Source organism: Scyliorhinus canicula, chromosome 16 (assembly GCF_902713615.1).
Source record: "Scyliorhinus canicula chromosome 16, sScyCan1.1, whole genome shotgun sequence".
NCBI classification, from domain to species: Eukaryota; Metazoa; Chordata; class Chondrichthyes; order Carcharhiniformes; family Scyliorhinidae; genus Scyliorhinus; species Scyliorhinus canicula.
In genome coordinates this window covers 117,311,190-117,329,617 of record NC_052161.1, presented here as the reverse complement: position 1 = coordinate 117,329,617, position 18,428 = coordinate 117,311,190, and the positions used below count along the sequence as shown (strand labels likewise).

The window sequence follows — 18,428 nt, the reverse complement described above, 5'->3', positions numbered from 1 at the left end:
CCAGAGCTGGGATCGAACCTGGGACCTCAGCGCCGTGAGGCGGTTGTGCTAACCACTAGGCCACCGTGCTGCCCTGGGACCACTAAGATGAGTGGATGGTGAAATGAGGCAGTTAGGATAGGGCAAGATTAATTAAACATAACTGCTTCAGAACTATTCACTAAGATGGGATGAATCCAATTGTTCTTTCATCAATACAAGCATCCAATAGAGGCATATAAATTTTAGATGCTGAACCAAATTTGGCTTTCTGTTACTCCCCAACTGAACAATTAAAGGTAATTTAAATAGTTTTCCTCTCCAAAAAGATAAGATTTATTTTGTTTGTATGTTAGCACAATGAATGTGTCAATACTGGTTAGTATATCTGTTGTGCAATGTCTCCTGTACATTAAAATATATTCAATGATTAATTGCCATCCAACACTCTCCTTACATCACACAAATCTGCTGCAATAGAAATATACAACCAGAACAAAGGAACAGATCAGTACACTGTGATAATTAATTCCTTGAAAAACCAGAGCGCCCAGATATGAGAGATTTATTTTGGAGTGATTTACAGCAAGATGATAGCAAATACTTGTCAATTCATAATCCGAAAATGTCACCGCTTCTCCTTGTCAAAGAAGTAAAAATGTTTGCGAAGAAAGTTGAAGGAACCTGGGATCTGCTTGTACGTTCCTTTAGCTTCCTCGTTTTCTGAAATGCTTCTCGTTACCTGGAAAATAGATACATTCTGAACCACCTGTTCAAAATTCTCACCGGCAAACCACAAAATGCTATTGAGGCCCAACAGCTTGTACTGTTCCATATTTTAAAATTAATTGTAAAACAAACTCGTAAAAAGCCTAATATGTATGCAGCTACCCCTGAACCTGAGCCATAGGAAGCACTGGGATTTGATCCCTGGGTTCCCAGATTACAACCCTGGTGGAAGCTACAGCTTTGCAATTCAGCTGATTTAACATGGAACCATATGGGCGGCAGTGCTGCCTCACAGCACCGAGGACCCGGGTTCATCCCCACCCCGGGTCACTGTTCCTGTGGAGTTTGCACATTCTCCCAGTGTCTGCGTGGGTCTCACCCCCACAACCCAAAGATATGTAGGGTAGGTGGATTGACCACGTTTAATTGCCCCTTAAAAAAAAACATGGAACCATAGAAAAGATACAGTACAGAAATAGGCCATTCAGCCCACCATCTCTGCGCCAGCCAGAAATGTGAAAAAAATAAACTAGACAATCATTTTAAATCTCACTTTCCAGCACCTGGTCTGTAGCCTTGCAGGTTACAACACTTCAGATGAAGGTACATTTACCTCTAATATGAGTAGAGTATTACATAGGGTGAACTGGTCAAGGGCCTCTCTCCTGATTGCTTTAACGTAAGAAACATTCCAAGTCACTTAAATAAGAGCATTATCAATAAAAATACTTTTGACAGAGCAGCACGGTGGCGCAGTGGGTTAGCACTGCGACTTTACGACGCCGAGGTCCCAGGTTGGATCCTGGCTCTGGGTCACTGTCCGTGTGGAGTTTGCACATTCTCCCCGTGTTTACGTGGGTTTCGCCCCCACAACCAAAAGATGTGCAGGGTAGGTGGATTGGCCACGCTAAAATTGCCCCCTAATTGGAAAAAAATTAATTGGGTATTCCAAATTTAAAAAAATAATACATTTGACACCGTAGATACCAGGGGCGGGATTCTCCCCTAACCGGCGGGGCGGGTCTTACCGGCGCCGAGGAGTAGTGTGAACCACTCCGGCGTCGGACCGCCCGGGGTTGGCGCCGCACCACCAGCACCGAAGGGCCTCTACCAGCCGGTGCAAGTTGGCACATGCACGGGAGCGCCATCCCAGCGCATGCACAGGGGGGTTCTTCTCCACGCCGGCCATGGCGAACCGTTACACTGGCTGGCGCGGAGAGAAAGAATGCCCCCACAGCACAGGCCTGCCTGCGGATTGGCTGGACCCCGATCGCGGGCCAGGCCGCCGTGCCCCCCCCCCCCCCCCCCCCCCCCCCGAGGACTCCGCAGGTCGCCTGCAGAGCCAGGTCCCACCGGTACGGACCTGAACCGGCGGCCACTCGGCCCATCGCAGGCTGGAGATCGTCGGGGGGGGGGGGGGGGGGGGGGGGGGGACGACGGGATTCACGCCGCCCCCTGGCGATTCTCCGGCCCGGGAGGGATTTGATTGTAGAAATAGATTTTTAGGAGATATCTTAGCAGAGATAGGGGCAGTGAAGCTTAGAGGTTTAGGAGGGGTTTAATGCCAAAGCAGCTTGAAGCACGGCTGCCAATGGTGGAGCGATTAAAATAGGGAATGTGCAAGGGAACAGAATTGGAGGAGTGCGGAAATCTTGAAGGTTTGTAGCTTTGGGAGAGGTCAGAGATAGGAATGGCCTTGATAATGATTTTAAAATTGAGGCATTGTTGGATTATGAGCCAGTGCAGTCAGCAGGAGTGATGAGAGAACGAGACTTGATGCGAGTTAAGAGAGTGCAGTATTTTGGATGAACGTCTAGGATGGAAAATTAGAGGTCAATCAGGAGGGTGTTAGAAACATCAAAACCTGTGCCAAATACAATGCACTTGTCGGGTGCTGCCCCCCAAGTGTTCTTTCTTAGCTTGTTGTTGCTCATAGTAAAATAAAACAACTCACCCACGTTAGCAGTGTTTGTAGATCATCTGAATGAGCATATTTACTGAAAACCTGCACTAGTGCTTTCATATACCAAGATCCCTCCTTTTTATCTCGCCAGGATACATAGCCTAAAGGAAGAGTTCACAAATATTGGAATAATCATTGTTACTTGGCATAAGAAGGAAAAAAATCTTAGTCACTATTTTATTTATGTAGCCAAGTATTCTGTCAAGCTGAACACCCACAAGACAGTCACAAAGTTACTCTCAAAGCTGTGACTGTGCACGGTACAGGCCCAAAAGCTGGTGCAGCAAGACATCCTAGCATCATTGCTGTTCCCCGGGTCTTAGCAATTTCATGCCACTCAATAAACTTCAATAACAATTATATATTGATGTATGAGGAGAGATTGACTAGGTTAGGATTGTTTTCTCTGGAGTTCAGACAAATGGCGGGGGGGGGGGGGGGGGGGGGGGGGATCTCATCGAGACTTATAAAATTCTATCAGGACTAGATAGGATGGATGCAGGGAGGATGTTCCCAATGGTTGGTGTCTCCAGAGCCAGGGGTCACTGTCTGAGGATTTGGGGTAGACCATTTAGGACAGAGATGAGGAGACATTTCTTCATCCAAAGGGTTGGGAGCCCGGGGAATTCATTACTACAAGAAGTAGTTTAGGCTAAGACATTGAATACATTCAAGAGATGGCTAGATACGATAGCACAGTGGGTAGCACTGTTGCTTCACAGCTCCAGGGTCCCAGGTTCGATTCCTGGCTTGTGTCACTGCCTGTGCAGATCCGGTCTGCACATTCTCCCTGTGTCTGCATGGGTTTCCTCCGGGTGCTCCAGTTTCCTCCCACAAGTCCCAAAAGGCGTGCTTGTTAGGTAATTTGGACATACTGAATTCTCCCTCCGTGTACCCGAACAGGCACCGGATTCTGGCGACTAGGGGCTTTTCACAATACCAGTGTTAATGTGAGCCTACTTGTGACAATAAAGATTATTACAAAATTAAAATTAGATATGGCACTCGAGGCGAATGGGATCAAGGGTTATGGTATACTTTAGCCACAAGAGTGAAGAAGCTATATTATCCTTGGAAAGCAAGAGTCTAAATGGGATAGAAGAGCAAAGGGATCCAGGTGTACAGATAACAAGAACGTTAAAAGTAGTAACGGGTTAAAATAAGTCATAAAGTACAAGGGCTAATTTCTAGAGAAATGGAATTTAAAAGCACAAAGATGACACTAAACTGGCATAGAACCTTGGTTAGACAATACATGGAGTGCGATGCACAGTTCTGGTCTCAATATTATATTTTTTTAAAGTATAGAGGCACTGGTGAAGTTTCAATGGTTTATAAGCATTATACAAGGATTGAGAGGTTCTACCTATCAGGTTAGTTTGAACAGGCTGTGGCTCTCTTCTCTAGAAAAAGCTAAGTGGTAACCTGATAGAGGCTTCTAAGGTTATGAAAGGGTTTGATAAGGTGGGCATAGCGACACTATTTCCCCTGGAAGGAGGACCAAAACTAGATTCATAAATGTAAGACAGTCACCAAGAAATGCAATGGGAAATTCAGGAGAAACATTTTTACTTGGAGAGTGAGAATGTACAAAGTGCAATTCAGGTGAATGGCATAAATACATTTTAAAAAATAAATTTAGAGTACCCAATTAATTTTCTTTCCCAATAAAGGGGCAATTTAGCGTGGCCAATCCACCTACCCTGCACATCTTTGGGTTGTGGGGCGAAACCCACACAAACACGGGGAGAACGTGCAAACTCCACACGGACAGTGACCCGGGGCTGGGATCGAACCTGGGACCTCGGCGCCGGGAGGCAGCAATGCTAACCACTGCGCCACCGTGCTGCCCGACATAAATACATTTAAGAGGAAGCTGGATAAACACAGGAAGGAGGGAGAAATAGAAGGTGATGCTTTTAGGGTCAGTTGAAAAGGAGTGGCATGAAACTTGTGTGGAGCATAAGCACTGGCACACACCAGGAGCCCCAATTGGCCTGTTTCTGTGTACTTCATTCTATCTAAAAATGTAAATGACTTCATTTCAGAACCGTAATTTCTTTACAAACTTATTTGGAAACTTAGTTCCCCCCCCCACAATGATGCAGTACTATTTTATCTTACAAAGGTGGGTGTACAGGATAACTCCTCCGTTGCTAATTGATAAGAGCTATGACTATCACTTCATGAAGTACAAATGTTGAATGGTGAATGGAAAATGTCACCAGTTGGCTTGCCAGAACTGGAAGTGCTTAATTTTTCAGCGTTAATATTCATCATTTTGATTAGCATGAAAATCACAAGACAGAATTAACATAGGTCATATAATCTGACTGATGCTCACTGTTAAGAGCCTGAGAAATGCAACAGTGTTGACATTCAATTGGATCCGTACATGGAACATGGTTCACATCAATCCAAAGGCACTAACTGGGCAAGTAAAGGTACCTGGGAAGGTAGAATATGAAACCAAAATGTCACTAGTGGTTGGTAAGCTTGGTCTTGCATCTGGCTCATCTTCTGCTGGACATGGAGTTGCGTCTGTCTGCAAACTAATGGGGTCATTGGGTGTACTAATAGCACTATCCACCTCCTCGGCTGTCCTGAATCCTGTATCCTTCAGATCTGTAAGAAAGAAAACATTTCATTGTAAGGCTGTGAAAGTACAAACCCATTGGATTAATTCCTCAAATAACTCAGATGCTCTGAGATAGTGTGTATCTCACTGCAGAACCGCTGTGATTGCATTGCTGGGGGCAGCACGGTGGCGCAGTGGTTAGCATTGCTGCCTCACGGCGCTGAGGGCCCAGGTTCGATCCCGGCTCTGGGTCACTGTCCGTGTGGAGTTTGCATATTCTGCCCGTGTCTGTGAGAGTTTCGCCCCCACAATCCAAAGATGTGCAGAGTAGGTGGATTGACCACGCTAAATTGCCCCTTAATTGGAAAAAATGAATTGGGTACTTTAAATTTATTTTTAAAAAGTGATTGCATTGCTGGTTTATTCCGCTTGTGTGTTCTTTTGCCCTTTCCCTCTCCCTCTGGTCTCTCTTTCAAAACTGCATTGACCACGCTTCCCCAAGCAATAAGCTAAACAGATGGTCCCATAGACGGAGACAAATGAAACACATAAAAAGCAGTTAGAGTGAAAGCATTTAAGAAAAACAATGACGAGACAGTAGATGACCAAAGAGTTTGGAAATGAAGAGCAGCAAAGAATTTCAAAGACAATTGGATAAGTATTGGATAGGAAGGATAAGGAGGTTCACTGTCCGTGTGGAGTTTGCACATTCTCCCCGTGTCTGCGTGGGTTTCGCCCCCACAACCCAAAGATGTGCAGGGTAGTTTAATTGGCCACATTAAATTGCCCCTTAATTGGAGAAAATTAATTGGGTATTCTAAATTTCTTTTTAAAAAAAAAGGAAGGATAAGGATCTGAAAAAGAGTAGAAAAACATGTAGGGAACGCGTGGAACTATGGGACTGGAGTAAATAGCACAGTTCAAAAAGTTAATTCCTGCACAAAGCTGAGATGACCTTTTCCGGTCTTAAAATTTCTATACTTCAATGAAAAAATGCAAATGGCGATGCAAATGTTAAAAATTAAAACTAATATTTTTACCTGAACGTTCACAGCATGGACTAAATCAAAAATGGAAATAGGGTAGCTTTCATATAATTGTTCAGTTTTTGTGCCCATATTTATTTACATATTATTTATATATTTATTTAATAAGACCTGGAGCTACTTCCCAGAAATTAAGCTGGGAAGGAATGACCACTGCCATTCTGCTGCTTTTGTATCCAGGCATTGGACTACACTGAACCTGGAATACCAATGAACTCTCACTGTTTGGTGGTGGACAACTTAGCTCCTTTCGTGACTGGTCAGGAGAGGTTTGGCCTGATGTCTTTGTTGTGAGATTGCATAGCTATGTCCATACTATGCTGATTTCACTGATCTGCATGAATAAAATCCTTTGCTGCTGCTTCACCAGGGGTACATCAAGCTCACCTGCACAACATTTGAATGGGAGTGAATCATTTGCCTTGCTTGTGATAGAGGATTGAGGTATTTCTGAGGCATGAGACAACATATTGTGGTGGTATAGAATTCTGCTGACTGTTGTCTCACGGTTGCTTAGTTTGAGCTACTTCATTTATTCTGGATCAGATGACGGTCAATCCCACTTAGCACAGTATTAGCACTGCATGACATAATGGAGGGTATCCTCAGTGTGAAGTCAGGACTGTGCCACATAAGGACTGTGTAGCCATAATATGTATCAATGCTTTTGTGGACTAATGTATCATAACAGTTAGAGTGGTGAGGATGTGATCAAGTAGGTTATTCCCAGTGACGTGATTCACTTACCATCAGTCACAATCCCAGACTGTTAACTACATCCTTCAGGACTCAGGTAGTATGGTCAGTGGTGGTACTCATGAAATATCATTGCTGATTGATGCCTCCCTTGCAGTAAAGTCTCTGGAGGAGACAGCGCAGAAAGAGGTGGACTCAGTGAATTAAAACAGCAGGGAAAGGGAGAGCAGCTTTCATATAATTTCATAACAATGCAGGAGAGGTGGACTCTGAGTTCAGACAGCGGGGAAATGGATGGGAAAAACAAAGGTGACATCACAGAAAGTTCAATGGCTGGCAAGTAACTGCTCATTTGAATTACCCCTTCTAAATTGCTTTCAGATTAAATATTTTACAAATTAAAAAACTAAACACCAACTGGAAATTTTAAAAAGAACATGACTTAAAAATTAAATTAAATAGAGATACAGGCCAGGCAATGTGTTGTACCTGCATGATGTGGGAGCTGGTGGACCCCATTGTGGTTCCTAGTGACCACATCTGAAGCAAGTGTTGCTTGCTCGAGGGACTTCGGCTCAGAAGTGATGAGCTGGAGTCTGAGCTTTGGATGCTGCGACACATCAGGGAGGGGGAGAGTTAGCTGATCACTGTTTCAGGAGACAGTCAAACTGACCATAGCACTGGTGTAAGGAGTCATTTAAGTGGCGGGGGGGGGAGGGGGGGGGGGGGGGAGGAGAGAAAGAACTGTTCTCTGTGACCAGGATCGAGAGTCCTGAAGGTTCTGTTGCCTGCCTGGTGCCAGGGTTCAGGATATCTAATCTGGGTTGCAGAGGAACTTGGAGTGGAAGGAGAAAGATCCAGGAATCGTGGTCCAAGTAGGTGCCAACGATATAGGAAGAACAAGAATAGAGGTTCTGCTGAATGAATACGAGCAGCTAGGGGCTAAATTACAAAGAACCAAAAAGGTAATAATCTCCAGATTACTACCTGAGCCACAAGCTAATTGGCACAGGGTCAATAAGATTAAAGAGGTAAATAGGTAGCTCAGACATTGGTGAGGGAGAAATGGGTTCGAATTTATCAGACATTGACACCAGGACTGGGGAATGAGGGAACTTTCTGATAGGACGGTCTTCACCTGAATCATGCTGGGACCAGAGTCCAGGCAAATCACATAATTAGGGCTGTAGATAGGGCTTTAAACTAAATATTGGAGGCAGAGGGTTCAGTTGCGTGGAAAATTAGAAAATCCAAGTTAAAGGAGAAAGCAGGTTAGTGATGAGGCTGGTTGTTACCAGAATATAAAAGGAAAGGACATAACATGTGAATGTCATATTACATCAAGGAATGAAACAAGAGTTGGGAAATTTGATAATACAACAAACGTAAAGGCTTTGTATCTGAATGTACAAAGCATTCAGAATAAAATCAATGAGTTAACAGCACAAATAGAGACAAAGGGGTATGATTTGGTGGCCGTTACTAGGACACGGTTACAAGGAGACCAGGTCTGGGAGTTGAATAATCAAGGGCACTCAATATTCGGAAGGATAGACAAGAAGGAAAAGGAGGTGGTGTAGCTTTGCTGGTAAAGGAAGAGCTCAGTGCTGTAATGAAAAATGATATAGGCATTGGACCTGGAATCAGCCAGGGTAGAAATAAGAAATGGCACGGGAAAGAAGTCCCTGGTGGGAGTAATCTATTCCCAAACAGTTGTTCTGCAATGGGGCAAAGTACAAAAGAGGAAATATTGGGAGGCTTGTAAGAAAGGTATGGCATAGGTGATTTTAATATGCATATAGACTGTATTAATCAAATTGGCATGGATAGCCTCAAGGACGAGTTTACTGAATGTATTAGATTGTTTCTTGGAGCACAATGTTGTGGAACCAACCAAGGAGTGGGCTATTCTGGATTTGGTATTGTGTAATGAGGAGGAATTAATTAATGACGCCATAGTTAAGGATCCAGGGGCTGTTGTTTGAGATATTCAATTCCTCCCAAATAAAATACATTCCAGAGGAAGAAAGATTGTAAGAGGAGGAAATTACAACCATGGCTAAGCAAGGATGTTAAACATAACAAAGACAAAAACTAAGGCATACTATATTGGAAAGGCCAGTGGCAGGATGGAAGATTGTCAAACTTTTCAGATCAACAAAGGGTTACTAAAAAAGTAATAAAAAGAACGGAAAATTGTGAAAGGAAACTAATGCAAAATATAAAAATGGATAGCAAAAGCTCTATAAGTATATAAAAGGGAAGAGAGTAGCTAAAGTGAATGTTGGTCCCTTAGAGGATGGGACCAGAGATTTAATAGTGAAGAACCCAAATTGGCAGAGATACTAAATCAATATTTTCATGGTTAAGGACACTCGTACCATCGCACTAGCAACAGGAATTCAGGAGGATCCTTACAATATTGAATGCAGGGAAAGATGGTACTATAACCAAATTTGCAGATGGCACTAAAATAGGTGGAATAGTAAGTTGCAATGAGGAAATGATATTACAAATGGATATGGATAGGTTAGTAAGTGGGTCAAAATATGGTAGATGGAGTTTAACGTGGATAAATGTGAGGTATCCATTTTGGTTGGAAAAAATAGAAAGGTAAATGGAGAGAAACTTCAGATTGATTTGGTGCAGAGGCATTTGGGTGTCCTCGTGCATGAATCGCAAAAAATCAGTATGCAGGTACAGCAGGTAATAAGGAAGACAAATGGGAGTGGCATGGTGGTGCAGTGGTGCTGTCTCACAGCGCCAAGGATCTGGGTTCGGTCCCGGCTCTGGGTCACTGTCCATGTGGAGTTTGCACATTCTCCCTTTGTCTGCGTGGGTCTCACCCCCACAACCCAAATTTGCGACGGGTAGATGGATTGGCCACGCTAAATTGCCCCTTAATTCAAAATTTCTTTTTTTTTTTAAGAAAGGAAGGCAAATGGAATTTTGGCATTGTTGGCTAAAGGAAAATGGTATCAGGGGTTATGGGGAGAAGGCAGGAAAATGGGGATGAGGAAATATCAGCCATGATTGAATGGCAGAGCAGACTCGATGGGTCAAGTGGCCTAATTCTGCTCCTGTGTCTCATGGTCTAAAAGTAGGGAAGTGTTGTTGCAACTGTACACGGCATTGGTGAAACCGCACCTGGGGTACCGTGTACAGCTTTGGTCCCTTGCTTGAGGAGGGATGTAGTTGCATTACAGACAATTCAGAGGAGGTTCACTACATTGATTCCAGAAATATAGGATTTGTCTTCTGAAGCGAGATTGAGAAGTTTAGGCCTATACTTTCTCAAGTTCAGAAGAACGAGAGGGGAGATCTAATTGAGGTATATGAGACGATAAAAGGATTGACAAAGTAGATGTAGAGCGGATGCTTCCTTTTGTGCAATCTAGAACGAGAGGTCATAGTTTTAGGATAAGGGATTGCAGATTTAAAACAGAGATGAGGAGAAATTACTTCTATCAAAGGGTTGTGAATCTGTGGAATTCGCTACCCCAGGGCGCGGTGGATGCCAGGACATTGAGTAAATTTAAGATAGACAGATTTTTAATTAATAATGGGTCAAAGGGTTATGGAGAATGGGCAGGAAAGTGGAGTTGAGGCTGAGATGAGATCAACAATGATTATATTGAATGGTGGAACAGGCTCAAGGGGCTGAATAGCCTACTCCTGCTCCTAGTTTTTATGTTCTTATCAGAAGGAGGGTGGTAGACAGTAATCACCAGGTGATTTTCTGCCTATGTTTGACCTGTCACATGAGGCACCATGGAGCTCAGACTCATTGTTGCCACTCCTGACTGCGTACCACAATTCCCCCATCTCTGATTGATCTGACCAGCTAATGGGGCAAGGCATACACATTAATGGCAGTAAAAGGATCGGAGACTACTTCAATGGCTGTATAGTACTTTGAGATGTCCCGGTGGTCATGAAAAGTGCCAAATGAAAGTCCTTTTTAAAAAAAAAAAATGTCAGGTTAACTAGTTTGTGGGACAGTCCTTCAATTTAGGCACTAGACTCTTGATGTTGTGAGGACGACTTTGAGGATTCCTCTGGGCTGTGTGCTTTTCTTAAGTCCTGATTTGTTGCTTCGGTTGCAGACGAGTTTTACTTTTGTTATTCCTTGCAGCAGTTTGATTACGTCTTGCTCAGCTACTTAAGGCGGCAGTTAACAGTGAGCCCGAGTGTCGTGGGTCCAGAGTCACATACAGGCCAGGTGGGATAAAGATGGCAGGTCTGCTTCCGTAAAACTAACAGTTGGGTTTTTATGACAATCTGAAAGCTTCATAGTCACATTTATTGACACTGTTATCCTCTGATCCTGTTTCAACACAAAATTTTAATTCTCAAATTGCCATCCCGGTGGGTTTTGAACACAGATTCTATTGTTTATTAGTCTAGACCACCGGGTCACAAGTCCAGCTGTATAACCACTCGACCACCGTATTTTGACAGTAAATATTTTAGTGCGGATTTGAACATGGTTTCTAAGGCTGAGTTAAAGTAATAATCCATCTGAACTGGGCAATAAAAGGAGACTAATAGTGCCCACTGGAGACTCCGGAACAAAACTACAAGGACTCTGGTTATAGTTGTATAGCTGACAATTTGTGAACAGACACTGGTAGCTTAACTAAACATCAAGAGTCACTACATTGATTCTTCTTAATGTTTCTAATAGGTAGAGGACTTCCAGTGGAGGGGGAAGAAGGGCATGAGGTGGCAACTGCTGGAGTATTGTACTTTTTGCCCCTTTTCTTAGCCCTATAGATTGTTTACTCTCAGAAACCCACATAGTTACTCGAATAAAGGTCGTGTATGACTGAAAATGCGCAAAATAAATCAGGGAATAGGTGGCTGGAGCAGAGACGCATCAACAGATTCTGAGGCCTTTCGGAGTTCAGAGTCAGTTTCTGGTCCTCCATCCACTCCACTAATGGTTTTTTAAAAATTTGTTTTTTTTTAAAAAAAAAGAGTACCCAATTATTTTTTCCAATTAAGGGGCAATTTAGCGTGGCCAATCCATCTACCCTGCACATCTTTTGGGTTGTGGGGGTGAAACCCACGTAGACATGGGGAGAACGTGCAAACTCCACATGGACAGTGACCCAGGGCCGGGATTCGAACCCGGGTCCTCAGCGCCGTAGGCAGCAATGCTAACCACTGTGCCTCCGTGCTGCCCCCACTCCACTAATGATTGAGCTGCCTTCTAGTATCTTGGCGAAGTAATTCGAAAAGCACCGATCAATTGTGTCGGAAGACGTCAAGGAATCAATTGAAGAGGCCTTTGTCCCCATCAAAACGGCTCTGGGGGAAACGAGTCAGACCGTTGATGCGCAAGGCGCCACGATCAAAGATATGGAGTTGGCCTTGTCGGGCCACAGCGATCGGAATGCCTCACTGGAATTGTCTTCGGTGATCAAAATGAATAGATCGTTGAGGTGGAGGGTACAACGCTCACTGAGTACATTTTCTGGCATGTTTGGCAAGTTGGTGGGTGAGGGTAATTCACATCCCCTTCTGAGTTGGACCAAGCCCATCGTACATTTTGGCCAAGGCCTTGTCCTGAAGATCCACGAAGGATTCACCTTTAAGGAGAAGGTTTTGAGATGGGCAAAGGAGCACCGCAACTTTAAGTGGGATGGCCACTCCATCAGGCCTTGGGTGCAGAGCTAGCAAAGAACAGGGCCGCGTTCAATGGAGTCACGGCAACTCTGTACAAGAGTGGAGTCCGGTTCGGTGTGGTTTACCCAGCTTAGCAGTTCTTCGACGCACCGGGAAAGGCGGACTCTTTTGTTAAAAGACACAAGTTGGGCGAGGTGCCATTATTTTTCTTCGGTTCTGTCAATGGGCTTGTTGAAGTCCCATATTTTTGGGCTATATGTTCGTTCTGATTTTTTCTTGTTCTTGTCGGGGTTGAGTTCTTGTTCAGATTTGGGTTTTTACACTATGTGGAGTTTTGTTCGTTATGGTAATCTATAAGCATCATTTCGGTGCACAAGGTATATGGATTTTGGTATTTTGTTTTTTTACTTCTATTTTTCTTTTTCTCCAGTCGGGGGCTTCCCTGCTAACCAAGAATTGGTTAACTAGAACGGTTTTGAGGGGTTCGCTGCAGCTCATTCTAGTAGTTTTTTAGATAACGAGCAGAGTTTTTGTTTTGTTTGGGCTTTAGTAGTTTTTGTTTGTATCGCTTTTGTTTGTATTTGTACTTGGGTGTGATTGTATTCAAGGGCGAAGGCGTGGGGGGGGGGGGGAGGGAGAGAGGTAGTTTGCTGTTGGTGTCTGTAGATTTTTGTTGTACCTTTTAAGTATCCCTTGGGTAATCTTTCTTGGTGGAAAATGCCGATTCCTGATTTGGGGGGGGGGGGGGGGGGGGGGGGGGGGAGAAAGAGACGGACCTCCACTTGGAATGTTAGGTGTCTGAATGGCCCAGTGAAAGGATAGAGGGCATTTGCTACCTTAAAAGGGTTTAAAATCCGACGTGGTGCTTTTGCAAGTGACCCATTTGCGGGTCAGAGATCAAACTAGGTTACGCAAGGGGTTGGTTGAGCAGGTCTTTCATTTGGTTTCTATGGTAGGACGAGAGGTGCGGCAATATTTCTTTTTGGCCTGTAAAATTATAGACGACCGCAATGATTGATACGTTATTGTCTGTGGTCCCCTTGTGGGCACCCCAGTCATGGTTATGATTTATGCTGCCAATTGGGATGATATGAATTTTATTAATATCCTGCTGGCTTCTCTCCCCAATTTAGACTTGCATCAGCTTATTTTAGGTGGGGACTTGAATTGCGTCTTGGACCCTTGATTGGATGGTCCCAGGCCTAAATCCTTTGCACTAGAGGTATGGTCGTGGCTTTGTGGTCTTTCATGACGCAGATGGGAGGGAGCGGCCCAGCCCTTGGCACTTCTTGCACCCACGTGATAAAGAGGTTTTTTTCCCGCATGCCCATCACGTACATTCGCAAATTTAGAGTACCCAATTAAATTTTTCTCCTCCCTTCAGCAGTGGCGGCTGAGTACTCAGCAATTGTTATTCCAGACCATGCCCTGCACTTTGTTAGTTTGTCGCTAGGGTCAGGCCCCACCCAACGACCACCATGGAGGTGAGACACAACACTATTAGCGGATAAAAAAATGTTGTGATTATATGTCCACTGCCACAGAGAACATAGAACATAGAACATAGAACAGTACAGCACAGAACAGGCCCTTCGGCCCTCAATGTTGTGCCGAGCCATGATCACCCTACTCAAACCCACGTATCCACCCTATACCTGTAACCCAACAACCCCCCCCCCCTTAACCTTACTTTTATTAGGACACTACGGGCAATTTAGCATGGCCAATCCACCTAACCCGCACATCTTTGGACTGTGGGAGGAAACCGGAGCACCCGGAGGAAACCCACGCACACAGGGGGAGGACGTGCAGACTCCACACAGACAGTGACCCAGCCGGGAATCGAACCTGGGACCCTGGAGCTGTGAAGCATTTATGCTAACCACCATGCTACCCTGCTCCCCATTAGAACGATATACAATTTAACAAAACCGGGTCAGTCTAATCTTCCATACTGTGGGAAGCCCTTTGGGGTGGAAATTATCTCTTACAAGAGTGCATTTGGTGAGGACAGCGAGGGTGGAGCAGCAGAGGCTGGTGGACTCCATTCTTGAGATGGACCACCAGTCTCACTTATTCTACCCTAGAGTTGCTGGTGTTAGGAAGAAATTGAAAACACATTTCACTTTTGTCGACTAACAGGGCAGTAAGCCAATTACAATGTTCAAAGGGTATGTTCGATGAATACGGGTCTTTTGGCTCACCAGCTGAAACAGCAGGAGATCACAAAGATAGGCAATTCAAGGGGTAACCCCGTATCTGTCCCTCCTCAGGGTAATGCAGCCTTTGAATCTTTTCACTGCCATCTCCATAGATCAGAGCCACCTGTGGATGGATCGGTCACGTCTGACTTTTGGACTGCCTTCCCATCCCAACTGTTGGGAGGCAAGGACTCGACAGAGTGTGGTTCGTGCAGTCCTATTTCACTTCGGAACGTTGAAGGTTCGATCCCGGCTCTGGGTAACTGTCCGTGTGGAGTTTGCACATTCTCCCCATGTCTGCGTGGGTCTCACCCCCACAAACCCAAAGCTGTGCAGGGTACGTGGATTGGCCATGCTATATTACATAGAACATACAGTGCAGAAGGAGGCCATTCGACCCATCGAGTCTTCACCGACTCACTTAAGCCCTTACTTGCACCCTATCCCTGTAATCCAATAACCCCTCCTAACCTTCTTTGGTCACTAAGGGCAATTTAGCACGGCCAATCCACCTAACCTGCACATCTTTGGACTGTAGGAGGAAACCCACGCAGACCTGGGGAGAATGTGCAGACTCCGCACAAACAGTGACCCCAGCAGGGAATTGAACCCTGGCCCCTTAATTGGAAAAACAGAATTGGGTACTCTAAATTTATATCGTAAAAATTTTAAAAAAAGGGTTGACAATTGTCAGCCAATATACGTCGCCTGTTGAATGTTGTCCTATTCTCCCCTCAGTGCCCCGAACCAGAGGCGATTGTACATCTGGATGCAGAAAAGGCATTTGATGGAATGGAGTGGGAGTATTTATTTGAGATTCTTGGGAGGTTTGGAATTGGCCAGAAATTTATTTCTTGGATTCGCCTATTGTACAAGACCCCCCCCCCCACAGCTATTGTTCGTACGAATGCCCTGAACTCTGATTATTTCTCTTTGACTCGGGGCACAAGGCAGGGGTGTCCACTGTCCCCACTCCAGTTTGTTCTGGCAATAGAGCCGCTTACTATAGTGTTGAAGTCCTCTGTTAAGTGGAGGGAGATTAATCGGGGAGGGGTGGAGCATTGGGTGTCCCTTTACGCGGATGACTTACTTCTCTATATTACGGACCCAGTATCCCCCATGGATGACATAACAAACTTTCTTCGCACTTTTCACTCCTTCTCTGGATGCAAGTTGAAATAGGCAAGAGGGAATGCTTCCTGGTTAACCCTCCAAAGAGGAGAGCCCAAATGGGGATGTTACCTTTTCATTTTGCCAAGACAAGCTTTCGTTATCTGGGGGTCTGGGTGACCCACAGCTGGCCTTACTTCATAAGTTAAATTACTCCAGTCCAGTTAGTGGTATTAAGGTGGACTTGCAGAGGTGGTACAATCTCCCCCGATCCTTAACTATTAAAATGAATGTGCTCCCGAGATTTCTATTGCTCTTTCAGTGTCCCCATTTTTCTCACCCAATCCGTTATTTATTAAGGTCAACAAATTATTATCTTCTTTTATCTGGGTGGGTAGGACTCAGAATCTGTGGGGTTCTGCTCCAAAGGGACAGACTATCGAGGTCCTGACCCTTCCAATTTTTTGTTTTATTGTTGGGCAACCAATATTCCAAAAAATATTGTTGTGGTTTATCGATCCCAGAGCCATATGGGGACAAATGGAAGCGCAATCCCGCACTACCTCTAATCTTTGTGCAATAGTTACTGCACCGTTGCCATTTTCCCCTGTAAGAATTTCCTCGTATCCAGTGGTGGTCTTCTCCCCGAGAATTTGGAAGCATTGGCATTTCAACCATCTTTCCCCGTCTTCGCTGGCCCCCATATGTAATAATCACCTTTTACTACCAGATGGTTGAGATTCGACGTTTACATTTTAGGAAGTGAAGGGTCTGAAGCGGTTTGGTGACCTGTTCGTGAAGGGGAGGTTTCCTAGTTTTAAAGAGTTAGCTGAGAAATTCCAGCTACAGTTTTTTTTTTTAGGTATTTCCAAGTTTGCGGTTTTTCTTGTGAAGCATTTCCCTCTTTTCCTTTGGCGCCACCCTCTTCCCTGATGAAGAGGATTCTATCGCTGGCTAGGCCTGAGGGGGGAGAAGGGGTCTATTTCGGACATAGATGGTCACATCCTTTCAACGGATTCTGCTCTGTTAAGTGGTGCAAGGGCAAAATGGGAGGGTGAATTGAGTCCTATTCTTAATGGTGAGATGTGGAGTCAGTTTCACGACTTCATGTGCCCGATTCAGTTTAAGGTTTTGCATAGGATGCACTTGACCAAGGCTAGGATGCGCGGAATCTTCCCTGGGGTTGACGATAAGTGTGAGCGGTGTTCTCGTGGGCCGGCTAACTATATGAATATGTTCTGGTTCTGTCCGAAGTTGATAGGCTTCTGGGCATCTTTCTTCAACAGCACGTCGGAGATAGTCCGTGTAGATTTGGATCCATGGCCGCTGGTGGACATATTTGGGGTGTCCGGTTTGCTGGTGATAGTCTGGGGTGAAGGCAGTCTGGGGTGAAGGCAGATCTCCTTGCCTTTGCCTCGCTGACAGCCCAGAGGTGTTATTTGGGTGAAGTCTCCCACTCCGCCTAGTGCCTCTGCGTGGCCAGGTGACCTACTGTCATATCTGAATTTGGAGAGGTTCTACCTAAGCTGGCAACTATTTATTTCCTTTTGTAAGGAGTTCGTCACCATCAGCTGTTAGGGGGCTTAGGTTAGTTTTTAATGTTCAAGTTAATTGGATATTGTGTGTGTTTTTACCTTTTTACCCCCTTCTGTTGTATTTTTCTGTTTGATTGTTTTAGATTGTTCTGATTATGAAAAATTTCTTGAAAACATATTTTTTTAAAAAAGAAAGCAGCCAAAATCTCAAATGGAATTAGTTTCTATATTTGAATTTTCATGTATGAAAGAAATGAGCATACAAGCTGTATTATTTTACATTCTATACATTAGGATCTTGACACTGAATAAAATTACACTGGAGAAAAAAATGTTTCTGATAAGTGATCCATTTCCATAACTCAGCAACAATTATGACACCTACCTCCACCGCAAGCTTGAATGAAGAATAATTTGGGCTTTTCACGCAGTGTCGGGCTGTGTGAACCATCAAAGTAGCTGACAATATGCTGAACTGGCACTGGTTGACCCCCATCCACTCCGTAAATTGCACCAGGAAATTGCCTGTGCTGAGCCTGAGTAGGGAAACATGTGTATAATGTTCAACATTAGAACAGCATAGTCTGCATCTACACCCAGGAAATGTAGCTAATGTATTTACACTGCAGTGTAAACCCATACCCAACTAATGCTAATTGCTGAAAAAAGGATGATTTACACAAATATTTGTTCTATACTGACGTGTATAGTAGACGTAACAACAGGGTGAAAGTCTCCTGTCTGATAGACGTACTGTAAACGGTAATTCTTGCGCAGAGGGCAGACAAGGGAGGCTGAAATAAAAGACGTAAAATGCCATTGTTGCTGTAAGAGGTACGTTCTGAGGATGCTACTGAGGTATGTTATTGGAGTAAGGTTTAGGATAGCTTCACTCTGTGTCTAACCTATGCTGACCAGATAGGGCTTGATGGTTCTCATAAGTGCCTGAAATCAGAGGAA

The 18,428-nt window shown here is 44.4% G+C and overlaps 1 protein-coding gene across 3 annotated transcripts in view; it reads right to left on the bottom strand.

Annotated features, from left to right (window-relative positions):
- Positions 1–527: 527 nt before the first annotated feature.
- casp9 (caspase 9, apoptosis-related cysteine peptidase) overlaps positions 528–18,428 on the bottom strand; it is a 37,956-nt gene continuing 20,055 nt past the window's right edge. For all 3 annotated transcript variants that reach the window (XM_038822061.1, XM_038822062.1, XM_038822060.1), the window contains 4 exons: positions 17,854–18,004; positions 5,120–5,296; positions 2,663–2,772; positions 528–721 (listed from right to left, as the gene is read on the bottom strand). In XM_038822061.1, coding sequence (XP_038677989.1) covers positions 608–721; positions 2,663–2,772; positions 5,120–5,296; positions 17,854–18,004 — 552 coding nt within the window. In that variant the 3' untranslated portion in view covers positions 528–607. The remainder of the gene's footprint in view (positions 722–2,662; positions 2,773–5,119; positions 5,297–17,853; positions 18,005–18,428) is intronic.